This window comes from Antennarius striatus, chromosome 2 (genome assembly GCF_040054535.1).
Source record: "Antennarius striatus isolate MH-2024 chromosome 2, ASM4005453v1, whole genome shotgun sequence".
Classification (NCBI taxonomy): Eukaryota; Metazoa; Chordata; class Actinopteri; order Lophiiformes; family Antennariidae; genus Antennarius; species Antennarius striatus.
Window position 1 is genome coordinate 18,421,784 of NC_090777.1, and position 20,896 is coordinate 18,442,679.

The 20,896-nt window shown below is 40.1% G+C and overlaps 1 protein-coding gene across 3 annotated transcripts; it reads right to left on the reverse strand.

Moving 5' to 3' along the window:
• Positions 1-487: 487 nt before the first annotated feature.
• On the reverse strand, positions 488-20,694 carry ube4b (ubiquitination factor E4B, UFD2 homolog (S. cerevisiae)). Of its 3 annotated transcripts, XM_068335769.1 has the most exons (29): positions 20,398-20,694; positions 19,040-19,259; positions 17,683-17,818; positions 17,108-17,195; positions 16,319-16,463; positions 15,575-15,800; positions 14,829-15,314; positions 13,980-14,081; positions 12,380-12,521; positions 11,954-12,054; positions 11,692-11,806; positions 11,296-11,379; positions 10,723-10,779; positions 10,495-10,611; positions 10,101-10,199; positions 9,900-10,013; positions 9,305-9,503; positions 8,850-8,988; positions 8,666-8,765; positions 7,871-7,998; positions 7,657-7,755; positions 6,841-7,076; positions 6,558-6,684; positions 6,301-6,445; positions 6,040-6,174; positions 5,691-5,882; positions 4,993-5,167; positions 1,770-1,916; positions 488-1,580 (listed from the first exon to the last, which is right to left on the reverse strand). In XM_068335769.1, exons 1-29 carry the CDS (start codon positions 20,419-20,421, stop codon positions 1,516-1,518), a joined length of 4,143 nt encoding a protein of 1,380 aa, XP_068191870.1. In that variant the 5' UTR covers positions 20,422-20,694; the 3' UTR covers positions 488-1,515. The 3 variants fall into 3 exon arrangements, with proteins under 3 accessions (XP_068191870.1, XP_068191871.1, XP_068191881.1); XM_068335770.1 differs by lacking the exon at positions 13,980-14,081; XM_068335780.1 differs by lacking the exons at positions 13,980-14,081; positions 14,829-15,314.
• Between the last annotated feature and the right edge of the window lie 202 nt (positions 20,695-20,896).

Below are 20,896 nucleotides of genomic sequence, written 5' to 3' on the forward strand. Positions count from 1 at the left end.
AGATGCCCATTTGCTTAAATGCAACGTGCTTGTTTAATTATCTATGTTATATATTTTTTAAAAACTGTCATGTGATGCTTACTCTGTATTCGTGATGTTCAATGAATCTGAACAGCTTCGAGATCACAAAAGTAATTTGTTTTTCAGGATAAATTATGTTAATATTTTTATATCTTGCCAAATATGTTGGGACAGTTGCCAAGTTTAATCCATTAGTTTCCAGCTATTACAGTAGAATGACTAAGCCTGTATAATCGGGAAACCATCAGAAATGTCTCGCAAGAACATCGAACAAGCTTGCATAGCACATTGTTTTAATTTTTAAACCCACACTATAAAGTTTTACTTTGTTGCATTCTGCCATAAATTACAGGGTTATTTGACAAATAAATTTAATATTTAAACACTTCATATAATCTAGATTTTACTATGACCGATAAGGTATTACAGTATCAACCTGAGGAAAAAACAGTGACGAGTTGTGAAATAATGCGCATCATCATTTATTTCAGTTCAAAAACCTAGCGTCCAAAACATGAATATGGTTATAGGAAATCATTTCCTGTACAGTTAAGGTCAACAAGGTCAAGTTACATACAGTGCCATTTGAAAGAGACCATCTTGAGGTGAGATATCGCTGGTTGTACAGCGCAGAGTTTTTATGGTGTGCTCCTACAACAGTGTTTCTGGAGCTCATGTTACATTCTCTAATGTTCCTTCCATTTTTTCTGAAAGAGGATAATTTTTCCAAGAGGCGCTCAAAAGGTTCTAGAGTTGAGGCCATGCACAGATATTAATTCAGTCTATTGAAGTCAGCAGGGAAAATGATACCAAAAGCAACAACTGAAACATACTGTAATTTGGTAAACCACTACTTCTCCTCCTACAGTACTCAAAGGAAGCCAGCATTTACAATTGGTTTGCATTAAACTACATCCTTAACAAATATTCCCAGTTTTAAATTTAGTTTACAAGCATGTGTGTCTGTTAGGTCTGGGAACTAAGCATCCATTGTGGTCTTAATTTCCTCAGTCACAGTAATATTGAAAACTCTGGACTTGTAATTTTATTAGAACCCACCCTTTACCTAAATGTGTTACCCTTGCATCTCCCTAAGTTATAATTCTTTAATAAAGCCAACATACAAGTATTACGAAACAAAACTAAGGATTATAAAGGAACATGATCAATGAGTTGACTGTATGCACATTGCTGGTAAACCTGTTTGTAACATATCCTTTCAGATGCTTGTTATTTTTTCATTTTTTTTCTAGATGCACACAAAAAGTCATGAGCAAAAACTTAAAATTCTTAACTTTATTATATTTTGTTTAGAACCATATTAATAGCTTCAAACAAAAAGAATAAATGTAAATTTAAAAAAAATCAAATCAGGTCTCTTCCTCCCCATTCAAATTTTTTGTTGTTGTAATTGAAAGTAGTGACATGGAATTCACATGATTTGGACAAATTCCATAATGATGTTTAGGAGGCCTGATGACATCGACGTGATTCTTAGGTTGGTCGTCCACCCTGCTTTTCTTTCATCCAGGCATGTATCCTCTCTTTGAGTTCAGGGACTGTAGAATTAAGAAATTGTGAGGGATAGTCATGAAACTGCAATCAAACAATGACAAATTTAATCTGATGATTACATGTTCTGTCGTCACTTGCCTTGAACTGATTTTAGCAAGAAATGCATTTCTACAGTTTACTTTGAACAAGAGCTTTCCATAATAACTGGTCAACAGCCATCATGGTGGCGTTACCTGACTCCAGCATGCTCTCGGTGAGAGGCTGTCGGTTGAACGGATCAGTCGGGGAGTTGAGCAGGTGGCGCAAGATGATAGATCGATCCATGATATTCCCAGAGGGTAGAATCACGGGATCAGTCATAAGTGTGTCCATCAGAGGGTCTGTTACAACAAAGTGACATACAGTATAGCATTAGGACTGAGATGCAAATACTCTTTCAACAGTAACAAACAAATTATGAAGCATTGAAAATATATAACTTGTTGCTCAACAAGCCACTTTCTATGTTTGCAGAAGGATTTCTGGTATCTGGATCAAGTGATCGTCAACTTATTAATCAATAAGTAAGAAATAAAATGTCCAAACTAAAAAAAACTAATTTCAATATTATAGTTTTTTAACATCTGTGAAATTGCCAACCCTAAAGGCTGAAAAAATAAAACTGTTTCATAAGACAGCTACACCAGGAAAGAAAATATCTAACAAATATTGAAGAACTTATAATAATCTGTGTCTCACATTGAAATGTCTTATGGCTGTGACACAGTACAACTTGTGCATTATAAAAATAAATTCTGGTGTGGGCAATCTTAAACACATAGAAAGTTGATACCTCTGCATGGCACACGTCCATCAACTGTGGTGGGTTGGCTGGTATAACTTGGAATCAAGGCTGGTATGTGGGCCACGCTCCCCCTCTAGATTATATTAGGTCTGTGGTCATGGATAGCCTTGCTCTAAGCGGTCTATATGACCTCCATAAACTGTTAAATCTCTTGCAAATGTCTGGAATTCAACCTCCAACTCTTGGACGTACAAGAACCGATCTGTACACAGTTATTGACATGAAGACACACCAGTTTTCTTAAAACTGATTTCATTCAAAGCTTTGAATTTAGATATGTTTGTTGATGTTTGGTTTACAGTAGATGGACCACTTCATTTTTTTACGCTGATAAATTTAGACAGTGGATCTCTATAACACATTCTTTTAGGATTAAAGGTTTAAGAAACTCATTGAAAAGTAATATATATTTTGTTTATAATTATGAAAAAAATAAATAAAACAATTTCCTGATGTCTGGCATCATCCCTCGTGTCAGGACACCTTAAAATCTGTGCTGCAGCAGTACCGTGGGGTCCTGCGTCATCGACCTCACACGTCGCTTCAAGAGTCAGGGCAGTCATTACAGCACAATACGATCAATGAAGCGATACATCTGATAAAATCATGGTTACCTGTGAGGTGAATGGATGTTCCAACACCACAGGAGTTAGACACAAAGATAAGAACCTATCTTTCTTCAAAATACCTTCTGGAAAGATTTGAGAGGAATGGAAGGCAAGGATAAACACGGTCCAAATGACCAAAAATCCAAGAATCTGCCATAAGCACTTCAACTCGGATGATTTTGAAAGAGATTTCAAGGTAAGATTATTTTCAGACAACCCATAGTGTTTATTCTGAATTCCCAAAGTTTAGTGGATAATTAATTCATGTCTAGAGCTATTGGAGGTATTACATAAATGTTTTTATGACCAGATTATCATGTGATTATGGCACTTGCGAAAAGTAAACAATATCAAAGGTGATAGTTCAATTGATTGGGTTTGTTTCCCCCTGGGCTTGTTACTAATTTACAACAATTACCTCAGATTTGGGGGGGGGGGTTATCTCTTTGATTGGTATCATATAGGGGCTTGTAAAGTTTGCAGTTATAATGCAGTTATAACATTGGGTAGTAATTATAGGGGATAATTACACCCCCAGCTCGGTTCACAGGGAACTCCTCTTCTGAATCAGATGATGATGACATGATTTGAGATTATTTCTTGATAAGTGTGATAATGTTGGCTTGTTATGTTGTCGTTTGCTGTATATTTATATAATGGCGCTGATATTGATTCACCCTAATGTCTACGACTGTGTCACTACCGCTGTGAGGGAGCGCATTATGACATTTTGTTTGGCCAAGGTCCCCATTCATCATAAGTAAATAAGAATAATGCCACCAAAACTTTTTTTTAAATTATGTACTGCAAATAATACACCTGGACCCTTTTGAGTTTCATGTTCCTTTAAAAAACTGTCCAACAGGCCTGGGTCTCTAACACTAGTCACTGCAGTCACAAAAAATGAGAAATTCATAGATCATTTTAGACACGATTATGGACCTTCAACATGAGAGTCATAGCTAGAAAACTGGTCTGTGAGAAACAAGATGGGGTTCCCATCAGGACAGTTTTTAATAAATACAGTGGTACCTCTACTTACAAATGTCTCTACATATGAATTTTTCTACTTAGGAAACGCCTCAACAGGAAAATATTGCACGTAGTTATGAAAGAAATTTCGAGTTATGAAAGGTAAAAATACAGTATGGGCTGCTACTCGCAGCTCCCAGAGGTTCCTGAACGCAACACTCTTATAGCTGCTCTGCCATTGGCTATTACCTAGCATCCTGGCATCCCACTGGCTAAGAGGGACCTCTGCGTGCAGCTACATTAGTGTCTCTGCAGCGTCCTCATCATTCGGCCCTCGACCCATGAGGTGTTCTGATAGTTTTACGCAAATATATAAACTTTTTGAGTATTCACTATGGACCCCAAGAAAGTGACGGAGAAAAGAGGAAAAGAAAAGACGAAGTTTTTTTGTCCATACAAACAAAGCAAGAGATAATAGAAAAGCATGAAAAAGGGACGTTTTTGGTTTATCTCGTCAAAGAATATGGCCGTAATGCATCTAAAATTGCTATGTTATTAAAACAAAAGGAAGTTTAAGGAGTTCAAGGCATCGCGCGGGTGGTTGGAGAAGTTCAAAAGGAGGACTGGAATTCACTCTGTTGTTCGGCATGGTGAGGCAAGAGCGCCTGAACCAAAGAGGGCAAAAAACAATGAGGCCAGCAGTTAAGGGTAAGTGACCATCATTTTTATTCTTTACTTTATTCTTTGTTTTTTACATTATGCATAACTCTCATTTATTGTGTAATAATCTAATTGCAACATGTATTTGTTACATGTTTTGATGCATTTTTATGCTTTATAACACATTTATGTCTGAATTTTGTGGGGCTTGGAACGGATTAGGGCATTTGCATGGAAAACGCGTCTCTACTTACAAAATTTTCTATTTACGAAATCTCTTCCAGAACCAATTAATTTCGTAAGTAGAGGTACCACTGTATACAGCTACACTACTTAAACGCTGGGGTTGAAACACATGTACACATACAATACCTTTGAACTCGTCAGGTGCGTCACTGTAGTCCATTTCTGATTGGGAGTTCCTGGCAACTATTTCCTCCACCTTCTCTAACAGCAGCTTGAATTTCTCAATGGCAATGGAGGACTTAATACCAGCCTTCCTCATCTTTGAGATTACCTCTTCAAAAAGCTCACGGCTGTAAGACCGCTGCAGAGACAAAAGAATTATTTATTAGTGTGCTGCAAGACACATATATCTTTGTGGTTTTAGGAATGCTCTGTATCTAAACGTGCTGCCGTCATGTTTCAAGCTTATAATACAGGTATGTCTTCACGCATCGTCATTTTGTTCCATCACTGAATGCTAAAGGAAGGAGGAGCTGTGTTCTTTGATGTACAACATCTAATATGCCATTAACACTGTAACATCATCAATATTAATGGCAGATTTGATGATCCATTTGTTAATCAATAGATTTTAGATTTTGTTTCCCATGGATTCAGCATAAATATTAGTAATTTTGCCTAAAATGTGAGATTAGGTTGATTTCTGTGGTGTCCAGTATCATAAATATCACAAGTGATTTTGTTCAATTCAAGCTGAATATAACTGACTCAGATGCTTTACCAGAATTGGCCGAAGTTTTTCTCATGACTGTTTATACCAAAACAAACCACCGCAAGTATCATCTTTTAGTAAAGGCTCTGCATTTGTAATAAACTGTGCCAACCTGGTCATCCGCGATTGCTTTAGCAAAGCGGGCACAGTCTAACTGCAAGTAGATGTCGGTCAGCTGGTCCAAGAGCTTCTTGGGCTCAAAGCCGTACTTCTCAGGGTTCTCCACCTTCAGATCACGACACTTTGGCCCACAGAGCTGCTGGAGGTTAAAGTTTAGCATGGCAGCTAGACGAGGGCCCAACTCCTGCAGAAAGAGAAGGCACTGTTTAGAATAGCTTGTAGGAAAATTCCCCACGGTGGGACAAATAAAGGAATATCTTATCTTGGGTTTCCACACAAAGTCTAGAATATATCAAGTTTGATAATCACCACTTTTCAACACAGAGAGCAGTGACACTTACAGGCCTGAGAAAAGGCTTCTGAACCTGCTTGGTGAGGATGTGGAACATTTCAACCGTCTCTGTGGCGAGGGCCAGGTAGGAGCGAGACACCCGCTCATCCTGAGTCAGCTGAGACTGGCGGCTCTGCTGTTGCTCCTGAAAGTTTGCGGCAAGTAAAGAACACAATTCCAATATATTCCGGAACAGTTACCTTCAAACTTGAATTCCTTGTCCGAACACATTGTAAACAAATTTAAAAACACTATCACCACTACTACTGACCCTAGGTAATTGTTCCCATTGCTCCTTATTCTTCATCTCTTCTTGAACTTCATGTATGCGTTTCAGAGACTCCAGACTCTCGTCTAACAGGAAGGTGGTGTCATTAATCAGCATGTTGATGTAGCGCACAAACTGCTTGCCAGAGCTAAATAATAGAGAGAATAAAGAGTAGAAGAGGGGATACAGTTGGAATTGATTAGTCAGTAAAAGTCACACAATGAATAATTTTTTTATTCAACTGTCACAAATAAACTCACTTGAATTCCTCCATGAAGGTGCCATGATGGGCAAGGTTTTGCCAAAGACTCTTAAAGATAGTGCTGATATGGTACCGTATTGTGAACTTATCATAGAACTCGCTGGTGGCACCAGTATGCTCGACATCTGACCAGAGACAGTGTTTTTATTAGAGAAAAAAGAGATCAAGACTTTGTAGCCAGGAAAATTATGAAAAGGTCTATGCCTTATGAGGACTAGTATCTAGTTTATTACTTCTTTTTTGTAACACTACTCAAACATCCATTTACCACCTGAACCCACCTGTATAGAACTTCATGAGGGCGGGTACCAGTTGTTTGATAGACAACGGGTGGTTCTCCATCATTTCAGAGAATCGCTGAGTTCGAGGTTGTACAGCGGGATTGGTGACAAACAGCACCTCCACTAATTTAGCAATAAGATAGGGGTTACGGATATAGTTCTGGCTGCAGATGAACACGACCAAAAAGGTGACAACGTCCTGGACACATGGTTCATATAAAACCGAGGGAGAATACCTGGAAGGAAGATGACATGTTACGTTTAGAATTAGGACACCTAAAAACAACCCATATACAGTATGACTCTCAGTTTAGGGTCTGTAACCAGCACAGAATCATAGCAAAGTAGTATTTGACATTGATCGATGTACGGTGGTTCGTTGTTTATTGCTTGAGTTACACTCTAAAAATAATTTGCAACAGGCAAAATCCGTAATGTGGCTATGTTTTTACAGTTATTATAGACGTTTTAAAGCTGTAAAACTCCTCACAACACATTTTATACACTTTTCTCAGACAGGCATTAACAGTTTCTCGTTTCAACTCACAGGACGCAGAACACAATGCTATATAAAACACACACACACACACGCAAAATTGCACTAAAAAAATCTGCCTAACTGGGAGGCCATATTATAGCGAAGGATCAGTGCATTAAACATTACAATCCAGTTTTGCTAGAGATATATTTCCCCTTATGTTACATGCTCCTTTCTTTTAAAATGATGTAATTATATTAAAAAAAACTAACCCATCCAGAGGAGAGTCATGATTAAGGTTGAGAACAATAAGACATAAAGCAATACTGTTAACTTACTGCACAACAAAAAGCAGAAACTCTGCGACATCTTCGATGTAGAATTCTGGCAGAGCAGCAAAGCTTTTGGGAATCTCAGGGTTGAGTGGCAGGGTTATGCTGGGGGAAAAATTGGATCTTAATCACTAACACACTCATGAAAAGCTGGACATAAAAAGTTGGGACATCATTTAACAAAAAAAAGTAACGAGCTGTCAGCGGAATGAGGTTTTACTTGGGGTAGGCAGGGTCCACCATGCGCAGAATAAGCTGAATGACTGTGCTATAGAACTGCAGGCATCTGCGGAGCAGGTTCTCATCCAGTAGGCCCACATCTGCACAAGCTTTGGCTCGTAACAATTTCTGATAGGATTAAGTCACACAAGGTTAAGGATCTCACCGCTGTACATATGCTTTGTATCAGAGCTCTAGATGTTTCAGTATTTAAACAAAATCAAATGAGCTATTTACACACATGCAATGTTTAACATTCAGTTAATCTTTTATCGGGGACATGTCAAAAGATGTCAAACTGCCATAGCCTTGATTTCCCTGCCATAGCCTTGAACTCTACCCTCACACTGCCCTGCCCTCCCCTCCCCCCAGCACCTGACTACCTATCTCTCCCTCCCCCCGTCAACTCAGGGTCTGCGCACACCTCACTTCCCCTATGAGATTAGAGTGTATAGAGATGTTAACCATCCCTTGTGTTTAGTCTTATATTTCGTGCTGTACTGTCTGATGTAGTGTCTGTGTTCTACTGCTTGTTGCAAAGCCTGTGTTGCACTACCTGTGTTGTTCTGCCTGTGTTGTTCTGCCTGTGTTGTTCTGCCTGTGTTGCACTGCCTGTGTTGCACTGCCTGTGTTGCACTGCCTGTGTTGTTCTGCCTGTGTTGTACTGCCTGTGTTGTACTGCCTGTTGTACTGTCTACCGTGGGTCAGAGAGGACTGCAATTTCATCTGTGCTGTATGTCATGCATATATGGTACATTTGACAATAAAGCTGACTTTGACTTGACTTTTGACTGACCTTGAGCTGGGTTTTGCATCGCTTTAGCATTTCTCTGTGTCTACTAGCGAGGGGGGAATCTTTCCACTGGCTTTCACTGTTCTTCAGCTCCTCTACAGTCCTGATGAGGGAAAATACACTGCAAGATTGAGCACATTATGAATATCTGTTTTGTCTGTCTGTGTGTGTATGTGTGTGTGTGTACCTGTTCAGTTCGCGGATGGCTCGCAACCTACGAATGTAACGCCTGCAGCTGGGCAGGATGGACAAATGGTGGGTGTGCAATGTCAGGAAGAAACACTCTGTAGGAAACTTAGGTTCTGAGAACTTGGTGGGGTCTTCATCTGTACATGTGAACAAATAAAATAATTTGATTTCCAACATTTCAACACAAACCGCCATCAGCCATAACAAGCTTTTTGTTATCTATGTACTCCCAGGATGGAGCAGTGGGTCCCCCAGCACAGCGTCAAGAGCATGGCAGAGATACCAGGAGACAGTCCAGTACACCAGAAGTGGAGGGGGGCTGTATGTCTGTATATGTGTGCGTGTGTGTGTGTGCGTGTGTGTGTGTGTGTGTAAACAAATAAAATCGCACACATATGCACACACACCTCCTTACAATCATTAACTTTGAAGGATTTTTTTAAGTCAGCTTACGCAGTTCAGTCAGCCAGCTTTTGAGCTCCTCCATGGTGGATTTGAGACGTGTCTCCTCTAAATTGACGGTGAGGCGACACCGTGGATGAAAAATATAGTAAGGGTCCACCGTCTCCAGCTTAATCTTCATGCTCAGCTGTTGCAGCACCCATAAGAAATTGAGCATGAAACCATCTGCACACACCAGCTTGTCATCCGTCTACAGGGAAAAGGTGGTGAAATCAGACAAATTTAAACTGAAGGTCAAAAGCAGTCCCTACATTCTAAATGTCTGTGTGGGTTCTCGGTCATCCAGGTCGAGATAAATCAAGAAGAGCAAAAAATCAACTAATCTCAGAAGCCCCTTGGATGTGTTGCCTTTACTGTATAACCTTATCTGCAACTATGAACAAGAGCACCCAGTAAAACAAAGTCTAATTGGGGTTCCAGTGAGGCAGAGTCTCGCACGATTTCTATTTGTTTTCATAACGTTTTAATTTATCATAAAAACAAGATGGTTTGCAAAACTAACACTTTTCCTAAACCATGCCGGTCTAAAAATCATTACAAGATAAATATAAATAATTTTGTGAATCAAATAACTTTTGAAACTTACCTGCATCTGAGCTTTTTTCATATTGTAGTTTACTAGAGCTGCCATGTAATTAAGAGCAGATTCGCGTGTTTCTCCATTGAGCAGGATATTATGAAGCACTTTAAAGAGGTCACCCTTCAAAAGATGATAAATCATTTTAAAATGCTATTCAGTCTACAAATAATATCTGTAGAACACATGCAGCATGAAGCTAACAATCACCCTTGCTGACTCCAAGTAATGCTGCATTGACTGGCTGAAGACCCGTGTGCTCTCCATGGTGATGGCTGGCCCAGAAAAATACCTGTCTCCAACTTTGGTCTGGAAAAAAAAAACCCCAAACAAACAAAACAAAAACGGACAGAGTTTCGTTTAAGATTCATTCAAGAATGTTTGAATCCTGCAATCTACTGAAATGCCTCTAATACATACAACATTTTTCAGTTTATTATAAGAACCCAAAGTATCTATAATTCCACTTGTCCCTCCAGATTATTATGGACGTGCAGATGTACTAGGGGACACACAACCTGTCTAATTTACATAGGACCCAATAGTTAGAATAAATGCAACGCGGCAACACAGGTGATAATTTTTGGAATGCTAGACAACTCACATCATCCTCAGCAAACACAGAAAGGCTGAAGAAGGCTCCGAGGTAGGACAGTCTCTGAATCTCTCTGCCACAACCAGGGCTAAGAGGTTTAGGACACCATAAGGGCAGAGATGTTACCTGCGTAGAGGAGACATGACATATTTCACCAAAAGGGACACAGGACATGGCACATATCTGTTACGAGGACATAACGACAAATACAAAATTGGCCTCCAACTGTACACTCACCAAATTGCACACTGGGTGAGTCTTTCCGAATTTGATTTCACAAAGCTCTGCTAATGCCTGAAGAAAAACACAGAACACAAAGCTTCAGTGGACATTTTCATTGAATTACTTCATGTGTTTAGCTCTCCTTGTGACCCAAAACAATTATATAATATTTTGAATATTATGTACTTGTGCAACAAAATTAACTAGTTTGACCACAGTTGTTTCACTGTGCATAATAAGGAATATGTAAGACTTCTGTGAATGAAATGGCAAACAGACATGAGAGATCAGAGCTGGAGGATCTTTACGTGGCATTTGGAACCACTGTATTAGATTTCTTTGGTGGAAATGGACAAGTAGCAGCTCACATCAAGACCAGACTAACACCACACAATGGAAGCACTACTACAATATATTGAATGTTCAAGCAAGTCTGCAATCATGTTATGCACAGTGTAATCCTAAAACATTCATCATCAGACAGGTCGTTCATAAAACCCCACTACATGCTCTGTAATCTCACTACATCAGGTCTCATTTCCTCTCTAAGTATACATTAAGGGTCAGGCTAGGATAACAGGTCCTCACCATCAGGGGGAATTTAAAGTTGTCACTGTCAAAAGAACATTCCTTCACGGCAAGAGCCAATCCATGGAGGATGGGGATAAAAATCTGTAAAACAAAGCAGGAAAATGCATCAGTGCCTGAATTACTGCAATTTATTGATCACTGTGGAAGAGCTTAATCGCTGCATTAATCCAATTACATTCATGCACAGAGAGAACAGGTACCTCAATGATTCTAGTGCATGAATAGATTTCTTTTTTTTAAAATCAGAATTCAAATACAACACAAAACACTGGCCCACAGGTCTTGATATGAGTATCTGGGCTGTCTTTTATGCCCTCACTGCATTTTGCAATAAGGATCGACATAAACAACCCATTGTCTAAACATTTAGTAGAAGTTGACAGGGCTTCCCACCTGTCTGAACACATCTTCCTCCAGGTGGGTAATGCGCACCAGCTCCTGAATAAAGCCATACGGAAGGTTCCGACACAGCATATAAGGTACCAGCAAGGATGGCTGGAGGGGACTCCTGCAGGAAATTAAATAAAGAAGTTATCTGTCTGGAGTCAAGCAGAAAGAGCAGTTGCTATGGAGAATTAAATAATAGAACAGAACACAGATACAAGGGTAAGTGAGAAAATGACCCGGTTTGTCAGTGTGTGGATGCGTCGCTTACCGAGGCTGAGTCAGGGTGCCTTGCAGGACCAGGGCAACATTGGAGATACACTGAGAGCGAATGTTGCTGAGAAGTTGGCTGACGTTTGGTTGGCTGCACATCTGAGAGAAAGAGGCAGACAGGAGTAGAGGAGGGAAAAGCCAAGAGATGGGATAAAAATGTACACTGTCAATTTCACAGACACTCTCACAATGTTCTTTGATGAACTAAACTGTCACACATTGCTAGATTATCTGTCCTGCAGCAACTCTCTGAGGACAGGCTGTTCTTCTGTCTTCAAGGCAACAAAATTAGACTTTGAAGAAGATAAAAGGAAATTTGAGGTGCTATTGCAAACCAGTAAAAATGTCCAGATGGACATGGAAAAAAATTCTTTCAGCATAGATTACATAAAACCTTGATGAAACATTTTATCCAGCCAGTTACCTTGGGAGCTTTCCTCTCCTCCATACCAACACTGTCAAATCGCTCAATGAGGTAGTTCAGCATCTCTGTCTCCTTGCATGCTTCAATAGTGAAGCGATCGCTGGCTGAATCACAAGACATTCCCCCTCCACATGCACCAAGACTAAAAACAAGCACATAGAAAAGGAGGGATCTTTGAATAACAAAAACATTGAAGTACAGACATATATTATGATACAACATTACATTTTAAAACAAAACTCAGAGCCACTCTTGGTCCTGTAAGAAACAAACTATTAGACATTAGTGATGGTATTTCAGCATCTGAGACAAAACACAATATTCAAGAGCAGGTAGTGAGTTGTTAAAGAAGACGTTAAGCTTCAGCTTGCCACACTTAATTAACAAATATGGCACAAAAGGTTTAAATTGCCGTTAGTGGTCAGCTGCACCAGCAAAACCTGTAGGAATGTTTGAAACCACTGCAAGCCTGAAGTGGTTATGAACTTTTTTTAAATGTCCAACAAAGACAGGCAACAGGAAAAACAACAACTTCTGCCCTGGGTTATATTTGCTTTCAAAATGAAAAGTTTAAAAAAAGCAGTTCATATTTAAAAGCAATGTCAATTTTATCATGCCTATTTCCTAAATAAAAATCAGATGCAGGTTAAACAAAGCTTTTAATAACTGCGATAGACAGATAGACAGATAGATAGATAGATAGATAGATAGATAGATAGATAGATAGATAGATAGATAGATAGATAGATAGATAGATAGATAGATAGATAGAGATACTTTATTTTAAAATAAATTGTACTAGTTTTTATTATTGACTCATTCATCCATTTTCTTGAAGACGAGATGACTACAATCCTGTCATCTTCAGCCGCTTTTCAGCCTTGTGGATAACGGAGTTAATCCTCGCTGACTAAAGGGGAGATTCAGGGAACACCTCGGAAGTACCGCCAGCGAATCATGGGCCCATACGAATGACAAACAACCACTCATGCACACACTCACACCTACGGAGAATGTGGAGTGATCAATTCACCTAAAATGCATGTTTTTGGAGGTGGGAGGAAGCCAGAGAACCCTAAGAGACCCAACGCAGATACAATGAATACCCAAAGAGCAGGTAACTTCTTTTTTTCCTCAGCCATGACGGAGCTTTAGAAACATTGAAAGCTCTTTCAGGGCTGAGGACCTTTCCTCTGGAAACACAAGATTATCCGGAGTATTGAAATGTATATAAAAAATGCAACGTAATCAACTTCACCTCTGGGTACCACTATGCCAGGAAATTTCTCAAGATGAAAGTGAGAATAACACTGAGGATTACAAAGAAGCAGTATTTTCAAGCCTTCTGGAAAAGCCAACTAACAACGAAAGACGTTTCGGACAGCTGCATTCAATACTTACCATGACAACAGTATGCATGAAAAGCCGGAGCTATGGAGCATTATCTTTTGAAAGACGCATGTATCATGTAAAGTATTTCTCACCACTCTTCTCTTATGTGCTGGTGTGTGGTTAGTGGTAAGCGTCCTCTGCCCACTGAACATGCAGTGAAAATGCCACTGGGCAAACACACATCAACACACACGATGTAGCAGTGTACCTGGACCCAAACTGAACACGAGAATAATCTTCCTCCTCAGAATCTTCATCACTGCTGTCCTGAGACATGTCAGAAAGGGCATAGAAAAGGAACGACAAGGGGCTAGCACGACAAGAAAGGGACAGTTGGAATGAGGGAGTTATTAGAAGCAAACAGGATGATGTGCAAGCAGAAGGAGAAAAAAAGGGATGTGCAAAAATATGAAGATAAATGTGGAATGGGAAACAGTCACAAAGAAACAGAACAAATAAAAGCGGAGCAGTGAGGAAAGGCCAATGGAGGACCGCATGTTTCTTTGAAGACTACTCACTGTGCTTCTTCAATAGTTATTAATGCCATTTTGTCTGCGGCTTTTACACAACGACAGAACATATTTTTCAACCAATAACTGAGCTCGTCATCATGATTGCTCACTGACACAACTTTGGCAGCCACTGGGTGCAAGCAACAGACTAATTGCATGAGGATTTAATGGCACTGGGAATCTCTAAATCATGTTGTGAAACTATAGCAAATAATTAACTTCACAAGAACTTGCATTTTTTAAATAAGCATCTTAACAAGCAGCTTCACATGGGAAATTATGAAAGTACAAACATCTCAAAGCGTTTGCATCGTTTAGCTTTTTAGAATTCTAAATGTAGGCTACACTGACTTGAGCTCTTTAAACTTCGTGTGAATGAAAACTGAGAGAATGTAAGTACAGTAAACCTGATAAACATGCATACTAAAATAAAGGGGTTTTTCTGGATAGAGCTGACAGACACTCCGCTCACACCGCAGCACAAATCTTGCTGTTGAAAAAAATTGTTGTTTGCCACAAACTAACATGCAGATGGCAGGAGATACCTAGATGGTGGGATCCTTGCAGCAAAGGCAGCCTGTCGGGCATTCAATGTAGGAGAAGTGGGGACCATGGAAGAAGGGGTGGAGGAAAGTTGGGTGCGAGCTCTTGGTGAGCCCATGGAGAGGTACTGGGGGCTGGGTGGTGGCACAGGAACTGGGGTGTTGGGAGGAACAGAAGGCCCTGCAGGGCTAGGTGAGGGTCCAAAGAAACTGAATCCTCTGTGACCCTGGGTAGACGGGGAAGGAACCCCCCAGGGGGAAGCAACAGAATAAGGCCGGTACCTCTGAGAGATTGGCATTGGGGAAGAAGGAGAGGTGACAGTGTGTCTTGCTGAACCAGCAGAGGGGGGGCTCGGGGGGACAATGAATTGTGGGGTAGAGGGTGTGAGTGTAGGAGGTGAACAGGGAGTAGTGGGGGTGGGGAGAGGGGGTGAGGTCCTCATGGAGGCATCCAAAGCCATCGAGTGAGGACTACCACACCCATACAGGCTGCAGAAAACATTGACGAGAAGATCATTGGAAAAACTCAACTACATTGTAATTTCTAGATCATTTCAAAAAACAAAATCCGAGAGAATCCAAAGAATGTATGAAAGGATGAAAGCGTCCACTCACATGATACCGATTTAATAGCCATAAGGCACATTTTTAAAGATGATTTTCAGTGACAAATTCAGAGCATGGGTACATTTCTTGTCATTACACCTTCATAATTCATCCTTCATCGTAACAAGAGCAGAGGTACTTGCCTGGACAGAGAGCTGGCACCAAATGACCCTGTATTAGGTCCCATTGGGCTGCCACCTTGGCTGGAAGGCTGCACCAGAGTCAGACGATGGTCTGGGGATTTGGCCGCTGCAATTGGCTGAGAGGTGGCGGTTAGGCTGGCAAAAGGGTTGTGGACACGAGACTGGGTGGACATCATTAAGACTTCCATCAGGATCTGACTGATCAAGTCTTTGAAGTCAGAGTACACTAAAGGGTAAAAAAAAAAACAGTTGTTGTTTAGATGTGAAATGCGGCAATCAACTACAACCAAGGCAGTACAGACTGCAACATTCCATGACACCCCCAAATACAAAATTTCACTCTGACCTACTCGCATAGCTCAAAGATCAAGCTAGAGCTTTGATCTATGGTCTTACTCACACTGTGGCCTTCTCTCTTGTTTTTCTATCTTATCCGGTTCCTGAGTGTACAAAAGTTGAAATTTGACCTTGACCTACTTTTCCAAAGGTCAAGGTCATCATCTCATTTTCATCCCATTTGCCGCCTGAGTAATATGCTTTTTGTTTTATCTTTCTATCTGCAACGGTTGCGAAGATATTTGGTGAACTAACGAACGGGCGGAAACACGAAAATGACAATTACAATACATAACCGCTTTGAAGCGGGATGTAATCAATCTTGAGTTAAACTCAATTTTCACAGAGAGCACAAAGTCATTCTGCTCGTTGTGGTGACCTACACAATGATAGCATGCAGCTACATACCATTTCTTCGGTTTTCCTGGAACTCTGCAGCCAGTGAAGGGAGGAAGATGACATCTCTATCCTGCTCCTTCCACGAGACACGGAGAATCTTACAAATAAGCTGTAGAGCCTGCTCTTCTGAGACATCTGAGTTTGCAGAGGTATCCTAATGTGCACAAAGAGAGAACACATTAAAGGTTTCATCGTAATCTGAAGCCAATTATAGCTCAAACGGACAAGCATGACAAACAGATACGCAGATGCGCATCACTCTCACTCTAGAAGGGGTTTTGCCATTTCTCATGTTTGATGTTCTGACATATATTTCACAAAGTTGTCAATTTATTGTTGTTGTTATTTATTGAAAATTTTGTGAGGGCTGGATTTTGTTCTTGAGGCAGATTTGAGTTAGTTAAGATAAAGATTCTGAATACCTGTGTCCCTCTTTGACTTTTATTCTTTCAGAGAAACTAATAGTGATTAAAAAAATGTCAAAATTGACTCTAACATAAGAACATTGTTTTCTGATTGTTCAGTTTCAGTCATCAGTATTTTCTTGTTCTGAGATGATCAGTGTTTTCTGTCAGGCCATGTTGACATCAATAAGCTGAAATAAATGTCAATGAGAAAGTAAATAGCACCTATTAAAAGTCCTGGATCACATTCTTGTAAATACCCAAAGTATACTCTAATGTTTTTTGAAGAACTAATTTTTAAGACTCCATTTACCTTCAAATAGATATCATGAAAATCAAGTAGCCCAAGTAATGAATGGTTTTGACGTGACTAATATTCACTGGTGTTGTTTACCTTTTCAGTCAAGTTTCTCTTCTCCCTGCGATCGCTGTCCTCCACCTCCATGTTCTCTATCCCTGAGTCCACATCCACCTGGGACATGCTGGAAAAGGACAGACATGTGCAGTGTTGAACTCCTTTCCTCTTCTCATACCACTTAAACTTAGATGGCTCATAGAATTATCATATTTGTCTCATTTTAACAACACAATTCATATCCAGATCTCGTTTAATTCATATTTATGTTTGCTACAAGCAAATTAAAAGAGAAATAGAAATAGAGTGAAATGGAACACATCATCACTGGATTTTGTTACATCTTCATATAGAATTAAACTAATACTCACTGGACTTCTGAGGTCTTTTTTGAACTAAATGTTACAATATTTTTTACACAGTAAAACATGACAACCTGTTGACACTGGATTAATTTTATTTATTATTTATTGTTAGTATTCTCTGTGATACAGAAAACTCCTATTCGTGGCAGTCATAGTAGTAGTTTGAGCTTATTTGCTACACTGGACTTAATAAAAGAATCTTAAGACTCTTAGCTGGGTGGTACAACATTCAGGTAGAAAAACCCTTACCTCTTTTCACAGGAGGCAGTGTCAATGTCCATGCTCTGCGATCGGGACAGACTCTGGGACTGAGTCTCAAGGCTGTTGGAAGGGGAACTGGACAGGGAGCTCACGCCCTCACTGCTCTGACTGCCATACGCCACCCCTGCAAAAAACAAATCACAACTTTCACAAACAGAAAAAAACAATACAGATTACAGATGGTGAACGAGCCGTTTCAAGTTATGTTTTACCTCAATACATTTTTTATGAAAAAAAAAAACCCAAACTAATATGCAGCATTAACGTCTGCATAACAGCAAAATAGTCAATCAATACAAACACTTTAGGTGAAATTAACATGGTACACACTGGTTATGTTTCAGGAAATTGTATCAATAAACATATTAATATGCAATGCAAGCTTGTTTCATCCATCCATTTTCTGCTGCTGTATCCGCTGTAACGGGTCACAGGGAGCTGGAGCCTTCCCAGCTGGCATAGGGTGTGAGGCGGGGGACAAGATGCCAGTGCACCGCAGAGCCACACACAAACACAGACAACCTGCACACACACTCACTCCTACGGGCAATTCGGGACCGGCCAGAGAACCCGGAGAGAACCCACTCAGACACGAGGAGAGCATGCAAGCTCCACATAGAGCGGGACACAAACGCCGGACCAGCTGTGTTGTGAGGCGACAGCGCTACCCACTGCGCCACCGTGCCGCCCTCACATTTCACAAAAAAATCTTATATCTGGATATTACCACTGACCCAACTGGAACAACATTAGATCCTAATAAAACACACACACCAGAAATGACCTGGATGTATAAATTATTATTGCCTTTCAAATATCAAGGTATCATTTAAATACCACTTTTGATTTTGCACTAAAAGTACCGATAATGTTTTTCAATGTGTTAGACATCAGAGATAATGTGTAAGAAAAGAAGTCAGAAGTCAAGTACCATGTTTGGGAAATTCTCTTGTGGTATCAGTTGTATTTATTTAAAGCGTTTTTGCTTTATTTTGGTTATTCCAAACAGCTGAGAAATATTATCTTTTGACAAACCTAATATTCTATGTGCGTTGAATCTTTTCATAATGAACTGTGTGAGAATACGTTTCATAATAAAAATGTGAAAAATTGTGTCAATATAAAGAAGTCTTTCTTAAAGATTTAAAACTATACAAAAAGGAAAATCTAACATCACACACACACACATACAAACACACAAACGCTTTATGCTTACAAAGTGTATGTGTGACATCTACACTAATTCTGTTGATTTTTGCTTGAGGAGATACAGACAGAACACATATGTAGGCTGAAAAAAATGTGGAGAATGGTGGTGGACCTGCAGACTCAGTTTGGTTCTCACCAGATGTGCCCATAGGGGATGTGGCAGGAGTAACATTGTGGACATTGAGCCCCAGTGACTGAGAGGCAGCAGGAGGCAGGGGTTGGGGTGCTGCGCCTGAAGTTCCAGGGAGGGGTCCAGGGGCAGTCTCTCTCTGTGGGGATGTCAGGGGTGTGCTGAGAGGGGTGCTGGGCTGTGACGTCTGTCCGCCTGCCAGTCGGGCAAGTCGCCTTCTGCGAATCTGAATATAAATTCAAAAATTCACTTGAAGCACTAAGAAAAGTCTTATTGTGCAGCCCTACTTAGAACTTTCAACTGTAACAAATAAATACAACACACAAACACAATTCAATCAGTCATAACTTAAAGCTCTAAATAATTGGCATAACCACCCTATGTTCAGTTAAACATTTAAAAGAGGCCATTTCAGTTTCATCACTTTCCTTAGACAGAATATATAAACAAATTAATTAATGCTCGTTTTGACTGATCGTTTTGGGACCAACATAAATATGAGACAAGCCTTGTCGAGCCACTAGAATGTTATATCCACGAAAAATAAAGGTCATACGATATCAATAATTGTTCAACCCATTGAAAATTCTTAGTTTAGCAAAGCTACACGGTCGACTGTGAGTTGATAAAACGCCGGAAAATGTGACGAAAGGAACGATCCGCATGAGGCTGTCATGGGGGGGATCCGATCAGCGGGCAGAGGCCCACGGCTGACTGCACAATGGTGGCCCGGTGTTTTTATGCTGAGTCGTCTCGCAGGCTAATTTTTGTCAGTTAGCAAAACGGCGTTAGCAAATTACAGCTAGCTCTGCGTATCACCAGAAAAGTGTGCTTGAATATCTCGGTCCCGAAACTGTCAACATAACCGTCGATAATATATCACAAAATGAATTGTTTTCATACAGATGTCGTAATTTTGAATGACAGTATTTTCCACGGTATATCTTCATGGAAGCGTCCTGCTTACATTAGCCAGTTAGCATTGTGCCCGGCTAAATTAAATTATCGTACAGGCAACTGTAACTGAATTGTACGATCTGCATCCAACTTCTAGCTCGCATGCGGGGCTATATTGTCCAGTTCTTCTATATAAACGTAATGGAAACTGCTGCATGATACGCACGTATTTATTGTGTTGCTGGCAAAATAATGGAGTTTAATAGCAGATGCATTTCTTCAACTTATGCTAGCCTCTGAGCTAGCCTAGCTCTAGTAGCATGTGGGCTAGTAACGAGACCGAATGAAATTAAGTCCGAACGAAGTGAACACATTAGTAAATAAAAGTATGAACTATTATGGTTATCGGGTACATATATGTTAATCATCCGCACTTATATTGGACATTTTTTTCATTGTCACCTTACCTCGTCTGCGCTTAACTCCTCCATCGTAGCTAATTCTACTAGCGATTTCACTTTTCACTGTTAACGTGTGCCAGCCAGAGCCAGCTAGCTAGCCTGTATTAGAGATAAATATGCATAGTATTATCGTTCAACGAATATGTGTCAACCATGATTGTCTTCGAGATAAAAACTAGTACACCAGTTTACAGAGGGAGATGTGATACAGCCCCCCCTAAACGCCTATGGTTTGCTAGTTTTCTACCAAGAAACAAAAAGAAAAGTAGCTGGCCATCATACGTCAATACACAACAACGGCCATTTTGGTTCTACACTATGTCACGTGACCGGGAATAGACCAAGAGGCGTAAGCTTCGCTGTTCTGCTGATAAACGTGTGATTTCTTCGTTTCTACACATTATTTGTCAGTCACTCGGTTATAGTCTTTATGGCTTCACTAACACTTATCTGCTTGGAGTCGATCGATTGTTTATAGTCCTTATTCTCCTTTGGCAAAATTGAT